This window comes from Halichoeres trimaculatus, unplaced genomic scaffold (genome assembly GCF_033239565.1).
Source record: "Halichoeres trimaculatus isolate MK-OKI-2021-1 unplaced genomic scaffold, fHalTri1.1 fHalTri1_scaffold_15, whole genome shotgun sequence".
In the NCBI taxonomy this organism is placed as follows: domain Eukaryota; kingdom Metazoa; phylum Chordata; class Actinopteri; order Labriformes; family Labridae; genus Halichoeres; species Halichoeres trimaculatus.
The window spans coordinates 21,017,188-21,035,879 of NW_027437193.1; the positions used below are offsets into that span (position 1 = coordinate 21,017,188).

Genomic DNA, 18,692 nt, shown 5'->3' on the forward strand with positions numbered 1-18,692 from the left:
TGACTCTGTGCATTTAATTCTGGCAATAGTATCACTGTAAAGTGTTGCACTCCTGATGGGAGCTATCCATCAGTCTTTCTTATCTTAAGTGACTAACTTGGCAGGTGGTTGCAGTTACAGAACCAACAAAAGCATTGAAATAGAAGTTTTAAATACAGCAGAGCTCTTTTCATTCATTTAGCTAAGCTGGAGTTGGGTTCTTCAATACTTAAAGCTCAAACAAGAATTCACAAGGTATTCTGGCATATTACCATTTGATTTATTTGGTTAATTGTGACATGATGAGGGTTGAAAAGTGGCATTGCCTGCTTTGCTTGCACCTTGCAGTTCCAAACACACTTTGCTCTGCGGGACGAAGTGGGTGACTGAGATGCAGAATGAATGGAGGCAAATGTTTAGTCATGTTTGCCATCAGTTCACACTGTAGGCCCCTTTTTAAAATTCAGTTTTAACCTAGAGCTGTCAAACAGTGATTTCCTAATTGTAAGCATTTGTTGGATTCCAATAGCTAACCACATTTATTACAACAATGTTTTAGCTCAGCTGTTTGCACAAGTTATTCCTAGACTAGCTCCTTGATTTGAATCCATAATCTTGTGTTTTGTTGACTGTGCTTTGTCTCTTTTTGTGTTTTCAGTCTGTAGCTTTCTGTCTTGGCCAGGTCCCCCTTGAAAAAGAGGTTTTTAATCAACCTGGTTAAATAAAGTTTGAATGAATAAAAAAAAGATAATAAAACATTTCAGTGGTTTGGCTAAATTTAATCCGCAAATGGAGCACACTAACTAAACATTCATACCCCTAAAGCGCTCACTAACACTCAAGCTTGTCTACCCCTTCCCTACAAACATTCAAATATCAATGGTTATACCCTCAGGAGCAGTTTAGGGCTCAGAGTCAGAGGAAATTGGATTCAGATGTCAATTTTCCAATGAGAAGACGACCAGCTCAATCTTTTAGGCACGGCCACTCCATTATAAGGGCTGCTCTTATACAGTATGAAGGGGCCACAATCAGCCAACCCTCTCACAATGTATGTATATGCTAATGTAATTCAACTATGAAAAAAAATGAATACAGAGAATCCAGAACTAAGCTTCATGTGCTTTTAAAACCTGTTATCAACCAATGATGGTTACCTGTTTTTTTCACGTTATCTACTTTGTTTTGACTGTTTCATGTAGTTGATTTGTTTTCAAAGCATTTTTGATGTTTTAAAAAGTGGCATGTCTGTAAAGTTATTTCTATTTTTTTAAAAACAGAATTCAATTACATAACTCAACACTCTTGTTTACTTTAGCTGTTCAGCTGCCTCTTTCCTTGTCACTGAGAGGAAAATGAATAAAACTCTCTTGATTCAGACCACAGAGTCCATCCTGTCCTTCTCTGAGATATCTGAGTCAAGGTGGGATTACAGCACATTGCCTGCCATGTGAAGCAGCCTTGATTGAGAGGTTTCAAGTACACGTAGAGCAGATCTGCTCCAAGATTTTTGGACCATATGGGGCTTACAGTCTTCCCTGCTGCCCCTTCGCTGAGCTAGAGCATTACAGTAATCCTTGGTCCAGATGAAAAAAATAAGGCTGAGGCTCCTTGGAGAGGGGTTATCTATAAGGGCCATGTGGTAGTGACACAGTGGCCTTTCTCTGACACTCTGTGGACCACATCAATGTTTCATGGAAATGTCAGGTCAGGTTTAAGGTCTAATAACTTCACACTCCAACAGCCTTTTATTTATCTGACTTGCAGAAGCTGTAGAAAAGGTAGTTTTACACAAAAATTTCTGACCTTCTCTGAGTATAAATGGCAAAAAGAGTTACCTGACAAGGCTAACCGGTCAGCATAGGTCCAAATAAACATGTTGTAAATCTATGAGCAGTTCAAACAATTAAGAAAATCGGAATTAAATGCAACAAAAGAAATGTGCTACACAACATAAAATGTTCAGCAAAATGCAAAACCAGCTTCATCAGCAACAAATGAGCCAATTCCCATAGCACACTGGAAGTTCAGGTACAAGCAAAGTGCTGCAAACTGGATATAAGACAAAAGGATTGTTCCAGACCTGTAGGGGCCTTCACTGTGACAGTAATGTTTTATTATTTGACTGAAGAGTATAAGGAAGGCAGTAAACTCACTATCAGACCATGTAACAGTCGACACAGGGAGGAGAGTGTCTGTGAGAGCCGGGCCTCCATGACTACAGCGCAAAATCACAACTTAACAAAAGTCTTACTCATCTTAAAGTGCAGAACAGATTGCTGCATTAGGATCCTCCTTTTAAGCCAGGTTTAAGTTAGCAGTGACTCTCAGTGAGCCATGTAGCTCACAATCCATTTAGATGACTCTGTTAGCTGTCAGGGTTAAAGTACAGAGTGCAGCTTACTCAAATTTAAACGTTAACCCCTGTCACCACCTTCCTTCAAACAATAAACCTGGTTGGGTGAATATAGAATATAGAAGCGCAGAGTATCTCTGTCAGTCAAGTCTCTATCTGTAGCACTTGTTCTCAGGGTTGGTGTGTGTTTGGATTTTATGCATGTCCAGAGTCAGAGTGTTTTCCCCCCTCTTCTGTTATTTTTGCTGTTATTTAAAACAAACGTCCTTCACATTGCTGCTCTTTTTTGTGCATTTGTATTTGTCAAGATTTTGCTTGAAACTTCTGTAAAAATCTGGGCCACCCTGCCACCAGCAGCACCTTCTCCTCACAAATGTATGCGAGCATGCATTACATAACCATGAACTTGCCACATTAAGTAAATAAAAGTATTCGGATCACTCAGAGTGTGCTGACCTTAACTAAACAAAATTTGCACCCAGTAGATTGGGGCAGGATGTCAGGCAACAAACTTACATTAGAATATTAGTTGAATATTAGAATAAGATACCTAATTATGACAATAAGTGACAGTATGAATGAGGAGAGGCCCATTAATGGGACAGGAAGCATGCAGGAAATCCCAACTCAGGTGACACCAGTTAGTCTGTCTGAACACACATGGAGTATTGAAGGATGAGGAAAGATGAAGCCAAACTGCAATGGAGCAAAGACAAGTAGGACATGGATCTGATGGAAGTCCAGTCTAAATAGACATCCTCTTATCCACTTTATCCAGACTTCATTCTCACACAACTCCATTTGCCTTTTATTGTGAATTTTATGAATTACAGGATTATCTTATCTTTTCTTTGTGATATTAAGGCTTTGCTGTTAAAATTCATCTTCTTTATTCCTTCCTTCCTTCCTTCCTTCCTTCAATTATTGTACAGATCTCAAATTATTTCACTTTCTTTTGAGTCAGGTACATGGTAGGTTTCTCGTTCATCCTAAGTAAAATCAGGTCTGAAAGTCCAAGTCCCAATATCAGGAAGTTGTCAACTACCTTAAAACGGTTTCTACATCAACGATTCAATTACTCATTTATTCTATGGGTGAATGGGGAGTGGAAATTGTTTCTGTGTTAATATAATTTTCCTGAGATTTTTTTTTTTCTTTGATGGTCCTGTCAAAACAAAGGCAATCCATGAGGAAGAGGAAGAGCCAGCTCGCCGGTAATAATGAATAAAATGCTGTCAGTGATCAAGAGACTGACTCTTGGTCTGAGCTTTGCTTTTTGAGAGATAAATTCTGTGATAAAATCAGATTAACAGGAAATATTTACTCTTAAGCTTTTTTACCCCCTTTTTTTTCTCATTTATATCTTAATGTCATTTATCCCATCTGCTACTGATATATCTATTTCTCCAATATTTGTGCACTTTTTTCTTATGTAGTTTCTTATGTTTATAGACACTTTACTACCATTTAAAGATGTATATGCCATGTCAATCTTATATTTTTCTACTCCTGGCCAAAGAAAATCAAAAAAGGTTTTTTTTATTATATCTTATTTCATTTATTTTTAAAAATCTGCTCTTATCATAGATATTTAATCAAATTTCTCTGTGTTGCCTTTTCATCATTCATGGCAGTAAAAATGGAGAGAGTTTGTCATTTTCTCTACAAACTTTATGAAAATTAGACCAGTAGCTTTACAAACATCCTGTTTTGAAGCAGCACCATAACGTATCTTCTTGAAGTTCTGAATAAAATAAATTAACTTGAATCGTATCGTGTCTTTCTCCTCTTCAGCTATTTTTAAATCAATCTCTTGCTCGTGAGGGAAAAGATGTGCTCATTATCGTGTAACCTTCCTGAACAGTATGTTGTTGTATGGTTAGTTTGTGCATGAAGGTCTTGCTTATGTGAGCAATCGAGTCTATATCAATGATCAGTGACGTCCACTAATGGCTCTTTTTATTTACCCACTGTTTTTTAATGTGGTGCTCACAAGAGAAGCAATCTAACAATCTGTGAGAACAGTGGGGCTGGCTCGATGAGTAATCACATGTGTAATTAGTCATTTATTGATCCAGCACTGTTGAACATTCATGAGAAACAGAACAACCCAAGAAAAAGACACAAAGCACAGAGATATTCATTATTATTTAAGAAACTACATTAAATTTAAATGAATGAAGTTTTAAGAAATGAATAACTAATACAGTGAGTTTATGGTCCTGCTGCAGGGCTTAAGGTCTGTGTTTGAGTTACTGTATTTTTTACGGCCATCGGCAGGAAATCCTCACTGTCCTGTTGTGCTCTGCTTAGTGTTTATCTGTCTCTCTCTGTATGCTGAGATTAAGAAAACCAATTCACTATAAACCTCTTGTTCATCCAACTCTGCTGCCTGACCTGCTGAGCTGACCAATAACATGCAGCAGAGAGGGTTGTGTCAGGTTTCTGTGTCCCAGAAAGGACAGATAAACAAGAAAACTATTTATTATTCACAGGCAAACTCAGCAGACGGGAAAGAAAAGGACAGAAATGTGATGTAACATAACACGCTGCACGATTGCCGTACATCTTCTGTATTAGGTACATAGTGTGCTGGGGTTGTAACAGATATCACTATGTGTCACCTGATCAGAACTGTAGCAGAACATGCAGTTTTCTCAGTGAAGTAAACTCAGAGTTTCTTATTATTTAGCCTGTTCAGCACAGCTCACTCCTGATGGCATTTTCTCCTCTATTTGGTTTTGTAAAGTCACTGAAGAAGGGAAAATGAAACCTCCAAACCCTCAAGCTTGTTAGAAACTATTACTATTTATCTTTTTATTGAAGCTGTTTGCAGTCTGGAAGAAGAAAGGGAAACTTTGCAACACGGCTAAGTATCTGCAACAGCTGTCGTGTTTTTGGGTGGAACTACCCAGTTTTCAAGCTTTGAGTCCAAGTCCCAACAAATATTAAGGAAACACTAATGAGCTTTGTTTTATCTAAACAAAGAAACAAACAATGCACCAGGCTTGCAACACTGATTATTCTTTTTTTGCTGCTTATGTGGCTGACTGTTTCAAACCCTTAGAAAAATGTACCCAATGCACCATCGACCAAAGAGTACGGATGTGTCTGCACATGTTGATCAGTGACTAGTCCAACTTCTCATATTGACCTGTAACATCAGGAGGGCTAGCCAAAGAAGAGGTCAGTGCTTAAAGAGCTCCGAAGATGACAGGCAGGCAACAATTATACCATACTCAGCCGCCCACTGTGGAAAAAGCTAGCACACCAATGAGCAAACACAAATAGTAGGTACAGGTTTGTACATTAGCCTCACACTTCACTGAAGCTAAATGGAAGTGACAACATGATGATATGCCTGCATATGGATGATTTTATAGCTTTCCACTCTCCAGCCTGGGAAAGTGACAAATATTATTACCCTTCACGCTACGAAGCTTCTGAAGGCAGATTGATTGATGATTTTTCATCTGCTTGGGTGCCCACCGTGGAGTTTAAAAGTGCACTGATGAAAGAAACTTGTATGATGAACCCAAGTGTCAGTAATCAGAGGTTTTGTCACCCTTTGTTGGCTCTTTGTGGTGATGGATTAAATTTTGCAACTCCCCGAATGACCATAGCAGTCATTTTGACTGTCCAGACACTGTTGGCGTATAATTTGGATAATCAATAAAAAGATCTAAGAATAAATTGATGAAAAAGGTTAAGAAACACATCACAGTACTAAATGGAAATTATAAAGAATAAAAGCCAGATGAATCATCTTCAAAACATCGAGACATTATTCTCTGAACCTGGTCATCAACCTGAATCTCCCTCAAAGCTCTGAAGCTACGCTAAAGCCTCCATATCCGTCCATCTATAGTTGTCATTTATGCCTCTATTTGGTTTTGAGTGAAGCTATAGCAAGATTTTAGCTTCACTGTGCATAAAAAAACAAAACAAACACAAGAGCACAGGAAAGAGCGGGAAAATGTTCCAAATGGTGAAATATGACCCCCCCGTAAAAACCAGGCAGTCAATTTGACTGCTACAGCCATTCGAGGTAATATTACTCAGATCTTTTTTGTGTTTTAGAATTTAAATGCTAAAACAATGGAAGAATAAAATATGCTCACGTTAAGGAAAAGTCAGGGTCTTACTGGTGCAAAGGTTTAATAACAACAAAGTTATGACGTTGCAAATTTTTTAGTAGTCAAAATGACTCCCTTAATAGAGTGAGTGCTAATGGTGTAAAAGCTAAGGCTAATACAACACAATAAAAGTAGCTGTTTTAGTTTTCTGTTTTTTTCTAAAGCTTTTGTAGCAGACTCAAGCTAGGCTATCGCTAGCTTGTTTGTAGATGCTCTGTTTAGGTTTTACTTGTATTTTATTTCCTAGCAGAAGCCTAACTACTAACAGTGGTCACCTTTCAAAAACCCTAACAGGTTAACATCTACATGAAGCACTCTCAGGTTAAGTGCAGTGCCTCCTTAAAGTTAAGTGAGTAGTTTATAAGGGAGCTACTGCTAGCTTACTAGTTCACGCTAGCAAAGTGTTTCAATTGGGGCTTTATTGCTTCAAAACAATCACAACATGCTTCTAAATGGTTAAAAACACTAAATAAAAACACACTGGCAAAAAAGAAAATATTGGTGTCTATAACGTGTTCGACATGGCTTCAGAGACTGCTGGAGGAGCTTTTCTGCTAAATGAAATAAATCTATTCGATCAGGCTGAAGATAGTTTGTATAATGCAGAGTCTGAGCATTAGAAATAGTAAAAGTTGGCTTTGTTGACTTTCTAAAATGAGCCAACATAAATTCTCTTTTACCAAACTGAATATTTCCTGTAATCATAACATAAAACGCGAAATGGACAGGACCGCAGTATAGCACCTGGCTAAGTCATCTCGTTACGATTTTCCTCCATGTTCTTAAAGCTCATGTGAGGAGTTTTAACTGCTTATGAAACAAACTAAAATTAATATACAAACCTCCTTGTGACTGATAAGAGCAACAAAGACTATCAGCATGAAGATTAATGACTTATATTCAATATATATATATTTTTTTTAAGGTTTGAAAGTGTCAGATGCAATCGACTAACTTAAAGATGCTGACAAAACCATCCAGTGTCCTCTTCAGGGTTTACTGCATGCCTCGCCTACAGCTGTTGAAATTTCTCTGTGGTAGCTTCAACATTGGCATCTGTTTTTAATAGTCTAACTGGCAGTTAGTTAGCCTCCCTTACAGCAGTCAGCTTTCTGATGTTGATCCTGCAGTATTGTAATGTTGGTGTGAGAAAACCCTCACCAAGATAACAATACCGCAGGATCAATATGAAAAAAGACTAACGCCTGAAGAAGGCAGTGCTGCTTTTTAAGGAAGTTGCAGAACATGAGGGCTTATGTAATGACTAATCAAAGATTGTTTTGAATTAAGTTGAGGAGTTTGTTATGCTGCTGAGCTGATGTGACAGTCGAAGCTTCTTATTCAGCAGCTAAATCTAGTGTGACTGATATCTGAGTGAGAGACAGCCCCAGTTAAATGTCAATGTTTACTTCAAATTTTCATAAATGAAACCCCCTCAGGTTGTCAGTCAATTAATAGAATTCACATTTAATGCACTGAACTAGCTGCAAAGTTCTGGGGCATTAAAATACTTTTGTGATCAAATACTTAAAGGTAAAACTGGTAGTTTGATTTAGATACACTTTTTGTTATACTGGTTAAAATGATGATATGTCCCTATGGCAAGCAATACTTGATGTGTTCTTAAATGAGAGCAAATAATATCTGCTATCTACAGCAGGAGAAAACCCAGGAAAACATCAGCCAATCACATCGATTAGGATCCAATCTGTTAAACCAATCAAATCCTGTCCTGCCATTTTGCCCTTCCCCTGTGCGTACGTTTCACCACGAGAAAGACAGAGGCTTTCTTTTCTTTTTCTGTTCCCTGGTCTCTAACTACTGCCCCTCTAGCTCGACCCCTGACCTGATGGGGTACTTGGCTCTGGGCTGTAGTCTGGATCAGAGTCTAATAAACGCTCACCACAGGGGCTCTGACAAGCAAAAAAAAATTGTGACATTTAGTAAGTCCTACAGAAAATGTACATGTACTATTTGTGTTATAGCTTTACTCCTGATAATGGTCACAGGTAAAAGTGGATGCTAGTGTGACAGTTGTGAGTACTAACAAAAGTCACATTTGTTTATTTGTTTTTTAGCTTTACGTTTCAACATTTTAGTGTTTCCTTTCCTCTAAATGAGACATGACTCGACATAGTGCAAAACATAAAATGATGTGCTGAGTCTGTCTTTCAGTCATTCACAATCATAGTCGCTAATCAGTGGCACTCGTGCATGTGAGCGGGGCCGTTGCTTTGGAGGAGCTCCAAGGGGAAGAGGGGCTCAGTGGAGTCCTGACGAGATGCTACATTCAAATGCATGCTAGTTTTTCAGGACTGCCAACCCTGCCTTTAAATGAAATATGCTTCAGTTACACAACCTCCAAAAAATGAAGAAGTTTAAACAGTGAGAAAAGATGACTGCTATGGTCTCTTCACTGCTTGTGAAGATATTTAATCCCTGCATGTCATCACAAATGTAGAATTCATAATAGATTTTAATAACTGAGCTCTTTGATTTGAACCTCTTGCAGCACAACCTGCACAATAAATTAGGGTGAATTTAAATTATTTGACGGCAAAATTACATTGTGACTCCATGAGCACATGGCCGGTCCACAGTCTCAGCAAGAACACTCTGCTTCACATTAAAAAGCATGAAGGGCTTCAATTTGTGGCACATCCATTAACAAGCTCTTTTACGCTGAATTTACTGGTGCTGTCTCAAGAAAATTACACCCTAGCTCATTTTATCTCCATGCTCTTCTCTCAGTAAAATAAATGCTCATAATTATCTTGCTCTGTGGTCTAACCCTCAGACAGATTTGATGGTTAAAGGATCACCCATAGTCATACTTATATGCAACCAAAAACAGTATTTGAATCAGTGCAGGGTGCCCAAGCCAAACAAGCCATTCCAAGACAAGACAAATTGGACATGTTTGCATTAATGTCATAGACCCACAAGCAATTAATTTTATTTTCAAAGAGAAAAAATATATGTGCAACGTTTTCACTTTCTCCCCCATGCCAATTATTTCCCAAGCACAGAAGCATAGAGGCTATGAAAGGAGAAACCATCATGTCAAATCAGGTAATGCTGGGTTACAACTCTGTAAATAAGCACTCTGTAAATGCACACTTGCATGGCATTGTGATGGTGGTGTTCAAGAGTGACATGGACCCACTGACATCTAACAACAAGAATCCACACAAAGACAGATGCAGTAACGGGGCTGTGAAAACGGTGTGGATCAGCCATATGCTTGTGTAAACGCTACATATCATTTGACGGCTCTTCACCTTTGACCTTAAGATCTCAGACAAAGCATTGATGAAGACCATCCTTTGGAAGCGCTATATTAAGATGCTTGAGCTTTCTTTCTAGAAACCACACATACAAATGCAGTTATCATCTGAGAAGTTCTGTTTATTGCAGCTAAGTGATTAGCGACCCAAAAAATAAAAAGATACATGGAGCATAAGGACGCAGTAAGTGGAGTGGCCATTGATTCTTCATGACGCGTTCATGGGATAATCTGGTTTCCGCTTTGGCTGGTGCACAGATGGCGCAGGGGTGAGGAAAAAAATGGGGACAGACAGGCTATAGGACTGCTGCGGATGTTCACCCCTATTAAGCCCTGCTGTACCATGCACCATGCTGGTCTACACATCCCATTCTAGACTCACACTGCTGTCACCTGAGGGTAGATTGACAGAACAGAGCAGAAGGACGAGTGAACATGGAGTGACGAAGATTGTATTTGTGTCTTTGGCTTGGGTTTGAAGAAATGCAGACGCTCCGCAAATTATCTCAGATTGGATAGGTAGGGGGGCAATTATAAAGAGGGACACAGCAGCTGTGAAGTAACAAGCAATGCTTTCCACTTTCATTATCCATGATTGCCTCTATCCAATCACAGGCAGGCACTAGTGTGTGTGGCTAGGTATTGTGTGTGTTCCTGACACTGCTGCAGCAGCATGCGCCCGTGCTCCATGTGCTGAATAATGGATCTTATCGCTCCTACATTCCTGAGAGGGGGAGATGGTGTGTGTGTGTTGCTCTGCTTCATGCATGCACTGTCTCAGATTAGTTGTAATTAACGTCTCTTCACTTCACGTGCAACACATTTAGCATGGAAACCTGTGCTGTGGTGATCCCTTGATCTAAATCTGTGAAAGAAGGGAAATTGATCCCAATATACGAGAAGGAGGAGAAAAGATCTCTGAATACTTTTTTTGTATTTGATATTGAAACAAAAGAAAACTGAAAAAGAGAAACAAACAAGGGAGACAAACTGGATGGCAGGGAGAGGTAGAGACAGACAGGGTAAGGGAGGGAGGATTAACTTCTCATCCAGTCTTTGCTGTTGCATAGATTGTAAGTAGCTTATTGCACAAAGCAGCCTGCATGTAACTGGTGCGTTTGCATGGTTTGTTTTGCGAGGTTTTCTCTCTCTCGCTCTTTGGACATCATTGACCTCAAGCAGGCAACAAGCTTTGAGCCTAAAATAGTCAAACTGAACAATCTGGCAGGCTGTGAACGCCAATAACTGTATCCAAAGCTATAAAAGGGCAACAGCTGGGTTTACTTTAACATGAATTGCTAAAAGGTCAGGCAAAACTATCATCTAGATCAGGCTTCTCATCAGCATTCATCCCCAGACAGCCATGCACAGCCAAAGGTGCAAATCTCAGCTGTAAATAAAATAGTCTTCACATCATGGAGGAATGACATTTGGACCTCAAACAGATGAATCTATGACTAAACTAGAAAAGCACTCAGAGAGCACAGACCTCCTCCAAGCATATTGTGATTCTCACGCAACACTTTAGTCCTACTTTAATGTTATACTCCCTTTCAGCAGACTGTCTGCTACAATTTGCTGTTAGTTGCAGGTTTGTACCATAATTTGTCACCTGACAGTGTTTTTTTCATATGAATATTTCATACTCTGGAGCTTAGTATCCAGAATATTACCAGGATCGTGAACTTGTCTTGTATTGTTTTGCAAAGCAATCTGACAATTTATTGTGGAGTTATGTACACATATGGTGAAAACGGCCCTATCTCACAATGATAAAGAATCCTTTAAAAAAAAGTCCTGGATCCAGACAATGATCCAGATCACCTCCAAAATTTAATCACTTCTTCCTTATCCCATTTTGAACATTTCCGTGAAATTTTTATCAAGATCCGTTCGTGGCAGACAGCCTTTCCCAAAAACATAACCTCCTTGGTGGAGATAAAAATGTCTTAAGAAGGAAATAAACACATTACTGTAATTATACCCTTCGAGAGTCCTCATGATGTTTTTGTGTAATGATTATAGCCAGGTTCATTTGGTATTGGGTTTCTGTGGTATTCTCCCCCTCCGGGTTCTTTCCCTAATTTATATTATTTACCATATATACCATAGGAGTTCTATTTGGCTGTATAGCCGTGTTTCCACCAAGCAGAGTGGTTCGGTTCGTCTCAGTACATCCCAAATTTTGTGGCATTTCCACTGACTTATCCCAAGACAGATCCTTAAATAACTGAGACGAGCTGTCCCACTTTTTGGGACCCTTCCGTATAGGTGCCAGACTGAACCGATCCGCTCTCAGAAGGTGGAGCTACAACACTGCAGACCATTGATTGGGTCGGTAGAATTGTCAATTAACGTGCAATAGTGGCTGCATTTCTCCTGGCGGCACACAGACTTCTCTGAAACAAAGATTGATTGTTCTTGTATCAAAGAGTCACATGCCATACTGAACCATACTAAACCGAACCGGGCTGCTTGGTGGAAAAGCGGCTTTTGGCTCTGAGGTGGAAAGAGCGCACCGTCCATCTCTTTCATGTGGCAGGGAGAGCAGCAAAGACCCTGAGGTACAGAACAGAGGGGCTCCACTGACAAGAAAGGACACTGCAAAATTTGAGGGAAGCAGCCAATGAGCAGCTGATGTCCTGAACCTGAACTATCACTTGGCTCTGTTTTTAAATACAGATGTTTCAGTAGCTTCAGATTGAGATTCGTATGCTGCCCAAACACAGGGCCACCCTTTACTCAAAGCACAAAAAAATGAGATATTGAATTCAGCCTGTTTCATAACCAGCTAAAATCTCCCATACAAATAATTTGTCATAATACTCTACCCTTCCATATTTTACCAAACATTTCCTGTTTCGCTACAGCTGTCCAATCAAAAATGCCAAGTTTCCCTGAAATAATTTGTCAGGTGGCTTGGGCTGATTTCATGCTCAGTGCCAGCGCTACACAAATAAACAGCACAGTTCCTGTGGACAGCTGATAAAGTCAGGAGTCTAACATAAGGTATAAAGGAATTCATAATTGACAAAAAATGCATTAAGCTGGTAAAATAACCACATTTGTGCATACTCTATAGGAATTTGTTGAATTAGTCTTCTATAAGAACAGAAGTACACAGAGTAATGCCCTGACAGTAATTAGCCTTGATGCATCATGAATGAGTTTCTCTGCTTACGTAATGTCTCTCTTGATAACAATCCTCCAGAAACATGAATGATTGTTTATAACCTATTTGCAGAAGCTGATTCAAAATGTTTCAGCTCTTCAATCCAACGCAGTCACAATTTTATCAGGAGAATCCTAAAATAGCTCAGGGCTCACCAATTTAAAAATGTTTTATACCATCAGAAAATATGCAATGCTTGTTAGAGCAGAAGGTGAATTTCTCAGGTGCACGTTTCTTAAACACAGCTCAGGTTATCTGAATCTTCTTTGCAGCAAACCTCCTTTTATACGTACACAGGACAAAAATATGAATGCAACACTCTGTTCAGGAGAAAGTGCTCACTGACACAGGCTTGGACAAATTTGTGAACAGTATTTGAGAGAAATTTGTGAACATAGAAAAACTCTTAGATCTTGAAAAATGGGACCAAACATAAAAGTGTTTTGTTAGTATTTCTGTTCAGTCTTTGTCAGATCAGGTAAGAAGCTGCTGTGATGATTACACTCCCTCATCGACAGAACAGTTTTCTCTCCTTCTCAGTTCAAAATAATCAAAATATTTTAGCTCTTTTGATTTTGGCAGAAGACAAACTTGATGATATCAGAGCAACGGGTGACCAAGAACACTCAAAGCGAACAGATTTTTATGTGTGTGTTTGATATCACTTCATTAACTCTTCATTTGAACCTGACCTTTTCATGAAGCACATTCTAGCATTAAAAATTATAACCAACCCAGAAAGTTTTCGTTAGTTTAGAGTGTGTGTGGTGCTGTGCTGATCTCACCTGGATACGACGAGGGGCAGAATTAACATTTTTAACATCCTCATTAGCAGCTCTCCAGGGAACTGGAAGTACTTCACCTCCTGCAAGGGACAGAGAAACACAAACTGTTAAGATCAGTGATAAAGCCGGTTGTTTCTCAGTCAGAGGATCAGGGTATGATCCCAGCTTCTACAGTCCTTGTACAAGATGGTAAACCCCAAAAAACTGATAGCTGAATGTGACAAGCACAAAAAAGATGCTTTGAAAGAACAGACTGGAAAAGCGCTGTACAGAAAGTCCATTTCCATTTGCCTTTTTCAAACACCCTGTCACTCGACTGTCAAATACGTTTTTTTTGTCGTCCCTTCTTCATAATCTTTGTATTTGGAGTGGATCAATACTTTGTATGGCTCATTTGTTGGTCATGGAAACCAAACTTTTTGTGGTTTGCAGTGATATCCTTTTTACTACTTTTTGCTCCTGTGTTTGTCTGGAGATCCTACATGTAACCATGGCTGCATTGTTGACATGTGAACTCAGCTGTTAGCAGCCTGTAGCATGTCAGTGCTAACTTGTGTAAGGCCTGATGTCTTCTCACAAGGTGATGAGAAGGAGGTGAGGACGACGTGCTGGCTCTCAGGTGTGAGCTAAGAAGTGATGATATGGACCTGTCCTTCCATCCATTGTTATTGGGAACATAAGATCTATCTCCAATGAGATGGACAGGTGCTAACCAAGCAACAGAGGGAATACCAGAAGGCAGAGTAGCATCATGCACCAGACACCAACGCCACATTGGAAGAGCTTCACCTGCTGTGAGCAGGATCTAGGAGACAGAGATGGAGCATGACTGAAGAAGCTCAGTCCTGGACCCTGTGGAGGTGGAGGCTGGCTGAACTGGACAATGATGGACAAGCTGTCATCATCTATTTTCTTATGGACCTTTTTGCATTTTCTTTACACTTTCTTACTTTTGTTTTCTTGATTGCTGCTGTGACTTCAATTTGGTTGCACTTGTTACAATGACAATAAAGTTCTATTCTATTCGAGTATGGGTTTGGCCAGAGACGACTAATCTTGGAAATGTAAAACAGAACGTGGTACATACATAGACCCCAGAGATGCTCAGTGTCCGATGGGCGGGACAAAGCCCAGCGTTTATCCAATGACCATCCAGTTTCCTCAGTGGAACAACCCACTCTCCACTTCCCCGCTGAAGTCAGAAGACGCCCAGCATCTGACTGTGTTAAAGCTCTGAGACGCTATGGGGATGAATGAGAAGGAGGTGGAGCCAGTTACCTGTGATAGGTAGCTGATTCTTAACAGAAGTTAAAAGAATTCTAGTGTATGTTTTGTCGATGAAGTGTACACACAGCAGTACATATCAACACTTTTTGGGGGGACATTCCCTTGCAGTCATAGAGCAATCGCCACTGCTGTATCATCATACTCGTACAATATTGTAGTGCACTCTATTTATGATAAATAAAGAAATAGATAAACTATATAAGACTGAACAACAAGACTCTGGGAATCTTTAAGATGCTTCACCAGGTTTTAAAACCTAAAGAATTTGAAGTGTCTGGTTTTGCAGCTTTGATGACTGAAAGAAATTTCTTCTCTGCCCATAGTTAAAAATAAACCTTATTTTTTCAATCATAACTGGTCCTGAAGCTTGAGTGGCCTTGCTACAGGAAAAAACAACACAAAAAAACAACAACACAACAAACTACTAAGAAGCACTTAGCCACACAAAGCACTCTGTCATTTTACTTCCTGCTGTCTCAAACTGCTTTAAGCTTTTATGCTGTTATTACTGAAAGGCCAGGCAGTTTTTTACCCTGCTTTCATTCCTCCAAACTTCTGTTTTTGCAGTTTCTTGTCAGTACAGAGAGTCCCTCTTCAGAACAAACATGCATTTCATGTATCTTTTCATTATGTTCCCCTTAGTTTGTCAAAACAGAGTATTGCTTGTATATAAGGGCTTACCTCTCAAGTGTGTGTGACTTTAATCCATAAAAGCTGATACTGTTTGCTTTGCTTTAACAGAGATTTTTCTGTTGCACATTATCTGGGTTTGTTCTCTCAGATGTTTAAACGAGCATTTCCACTTCAAGTATTCTTCTGAAGTGTTGAAAATGAAAAAGGTTAAAGCCACTTTGAGTCACAACCAGGCAGACTTAGACCCTCTAAGTCCTCTGTTACTTCTGTCAAGTTTGCAATATAATGAGCGAATACATCATATGAATCTGACTAAGGTCATTTTGACAGGAGTAATAGGTTAATGGTCTACATGGAGAAAGCGTCTCCATGTTTATCTCAGTCTTTTCATAAAAAGCCTTTTCACCACCCAAGCACTCCCGGTGGTTTGTTCTGCATTTCAGAACTGCCAGACCCTGACATTTACCAGGTTTGCTTCTTACACAAGCAGCAGATTTTCCCTTTTCAGACACTGAAGTGGTTTTGTAGGTGAGTAGGATTGTAATTAGGCCGGATGCAATTGTGATAGTTTTAGTCTTTGCATCTATGCTTTGTGCAATTGCAGGCATTTATGGTAGCAACAGATGAGTGGCAGAGAAAAATGCTGGTATGGAGAAAAGACTTCAATTCATGCACAAGATTGCTCTGGATATTTATAGAAGTCACTCCGCTCGCCCACTTGCTTGTTGTGGATCATTTTTAACATTTTCATAACCGCTCATCTGACTTCTTGCAAAAAAAAATTTACCAGGGTGCTGGTGGTAAAAAGTCTGGGTAATGATAAGGTAAAACTTTCTGTTTCTGTTCACACATGCTGCCCATTTGAGATTTTCTGGCGTTTGGTGTAGGTGGGTACACACTGCAGCAAATGTCAGCTTCTAACAAGATAAACTGACAATCATCATCTTTCCTAATTTTAGTTTGGCAATTAACTTTTTATTTTCATACTTTACAAAAGAACACTTTGCTGCAGTCAACTCAGGAAGACAACTTCAGAGAAATAACTTTTAACAACAGCAGCTGTAGGATTACACGCACAGCTAGTCGAGACCAAAGTTTGAGCTTCATTTCTCTATCCGTGTTTCCTCATCTGTATTCTCCACTCTTGATAGATCTCACTGGTACAGAGGTTTTCTTTATTCATGAGGAATGATTCAGGTGGTGCTGCACCTGCTGTCAGTAATTCAAATCTCTTTCTGGGTGAAATTTTTGGATAAATTAGCTCCAGTCACTGGTTTTTAGTCCAAGTATAGAATCTAAACAGTGCGCAAAGACCTCCCTTTTACTTTTAATCCATACAGTGGTGCAATACATTTGTTTCAATGTTTTTTCTACATTTAGGAAGTGTTATGAGTGGTTAAGTTGAAGTTAATCATCTAAGATCACTGAGGGGTCACAGTAAACTCATTTACTCAGAGCATGGGCTCATTTGTTTCTGAACCAAAAATATGAAGGTTCCAAAACTCTCCAAAACTAGAGGAAGTCCTCATTCAAAAATAAATGCAAAAGTAAATATAGAATAAGTTATATTTTCAGGATTCTGCATGTTGAAGGGATATTTCAGTTTTTAGAAATGGGGTTGTATGATTACATGTTTCTCGTACGTGCACTGACCACAGTGGACACCGGTGAGTTTGAGACCCTCAATTTAACCTTCATTTAAAAAGGTAAGGAAACCTAATTGGAAAAAAAAACGACTGGCCTGGCCAAGACCACAGCAGTGAACAGAGTTTCAGAGGAACGCTAAAACAGTCTTATAACATAGTACATGGTAGCTCATAACAGACGGGCAACAATTTAGGCAGCTGCTTTTTACCAAAAACAGCAAGTAATACAAATAAGTAAAATAAATAAATCAAATAAATCAAAGCGTCCTGTGGCTTTCTCTTAACAGAGTCCCATGAAATCAATTTGCTGAGTTTCAACTCTTTTTGTAAATTATTCCAGGCAGAGGGAGCAGCAAATTTAAAAACCTTTTTTTCCCCTGTTCATTTTTGACCTTTGGGACGAACAGCAAATAAGGATGGGAAGGAAGACCATTGGTTCCTGTACTCTTCTGAATGATGTAGGTCTAAAGGTAAGAGGGTGGAAGGCCAAAAATAACCTTATAGACAAGGATGTGCCAGTGTTTTAGTTTATACCTGAACAATAAGGACCATCCCACATGACCATACACAGAGTTAGTTAGTTATTATCTCGGAGTGCCATGATATGTATTTAGAGTATGTAAACTCTGAGATTTAATGGAAAACTACTTGTAGAAACAGCACCAGTTTTCTTCGGATAGGGCCAGGTCTGCCACATCATTTAACTAATTTTGAGCAACCCCCTCTCTAAGTGCATATCTTGGTTTTAAGTAAACACACAGCTGAGGAATTTTTCAGCACATTACTTTGCCATCAGGAAGCCTCTTTCTTTTTGTATATGTCACCCCAGACATACTCTTCTTTCTGCACAACACTGATCCAGGTCTGCTTCTGCTTCTAAGAGACTAAGACGCTATCCATCAAAGTGATGAGTGGTTCTTGCAGCACTGACGACAATGCACCAACGTGAAAGGCAAAGAAATATTAACCTTCTTCTGGAAAGATCCCAAGTTACCTGGTGCAACACTACTTGCTGTCAAAAGAGAGAAGACTTGGTATCGTGTGTGCCTCAGGACCTTTGGGAATCAAAGTACATTCACCGGCTACTTTATTAGACACACCTGTCCAACTGCTCATTCACACAAATTTCTAATCAGCCAATCAGATGACAGCAAACTCAACGCATTTAGACATGGTCAAGATGATCTTCAGCAGTTCAAACCGAGCATCAGAATGGGGAAGAAAGGTGATTTAAGTGACTTTGAACATGGCATGGTTGTTGGTGCCAGACGGGCTGGTCTGAGTTTTTCAGAAACGGCTGATCCACTGGGATTTTAACCCACAACCATCTCTAGGGTTTACAGAGAATGGTCCCAAAAAGAGAAAATATCCAGTGAGCAGCAGTTCCGTGGGCCAAAATGCCTTGTTGATGC

The 18,692-nt window shown here is 39.5% G+C and overlaps 1 protein-coding gene across 1 annotated transcript in view; it reads right to left on the reverse strand.

Annotated features, from left to right (window-relative positions):
- The window catches only part of slc1a7a (solute carrier family 1 member 7a), a 71,951-nt gene that overhangs the window by 38,630 nt on the left and 14,629 nt on the right, over positions 1–18,692 (reverse strand). The window contains exon 2 of the mRNA XM_074688478.1: positions 13,715–13,794. Coding sequence (XP_074544579.1) covers positions 13,715–13,794 — 80 coding nt within the window. The remainder of the gene's footprint in view (positions 1–13,714; positions 13,795–18,692) is intronic.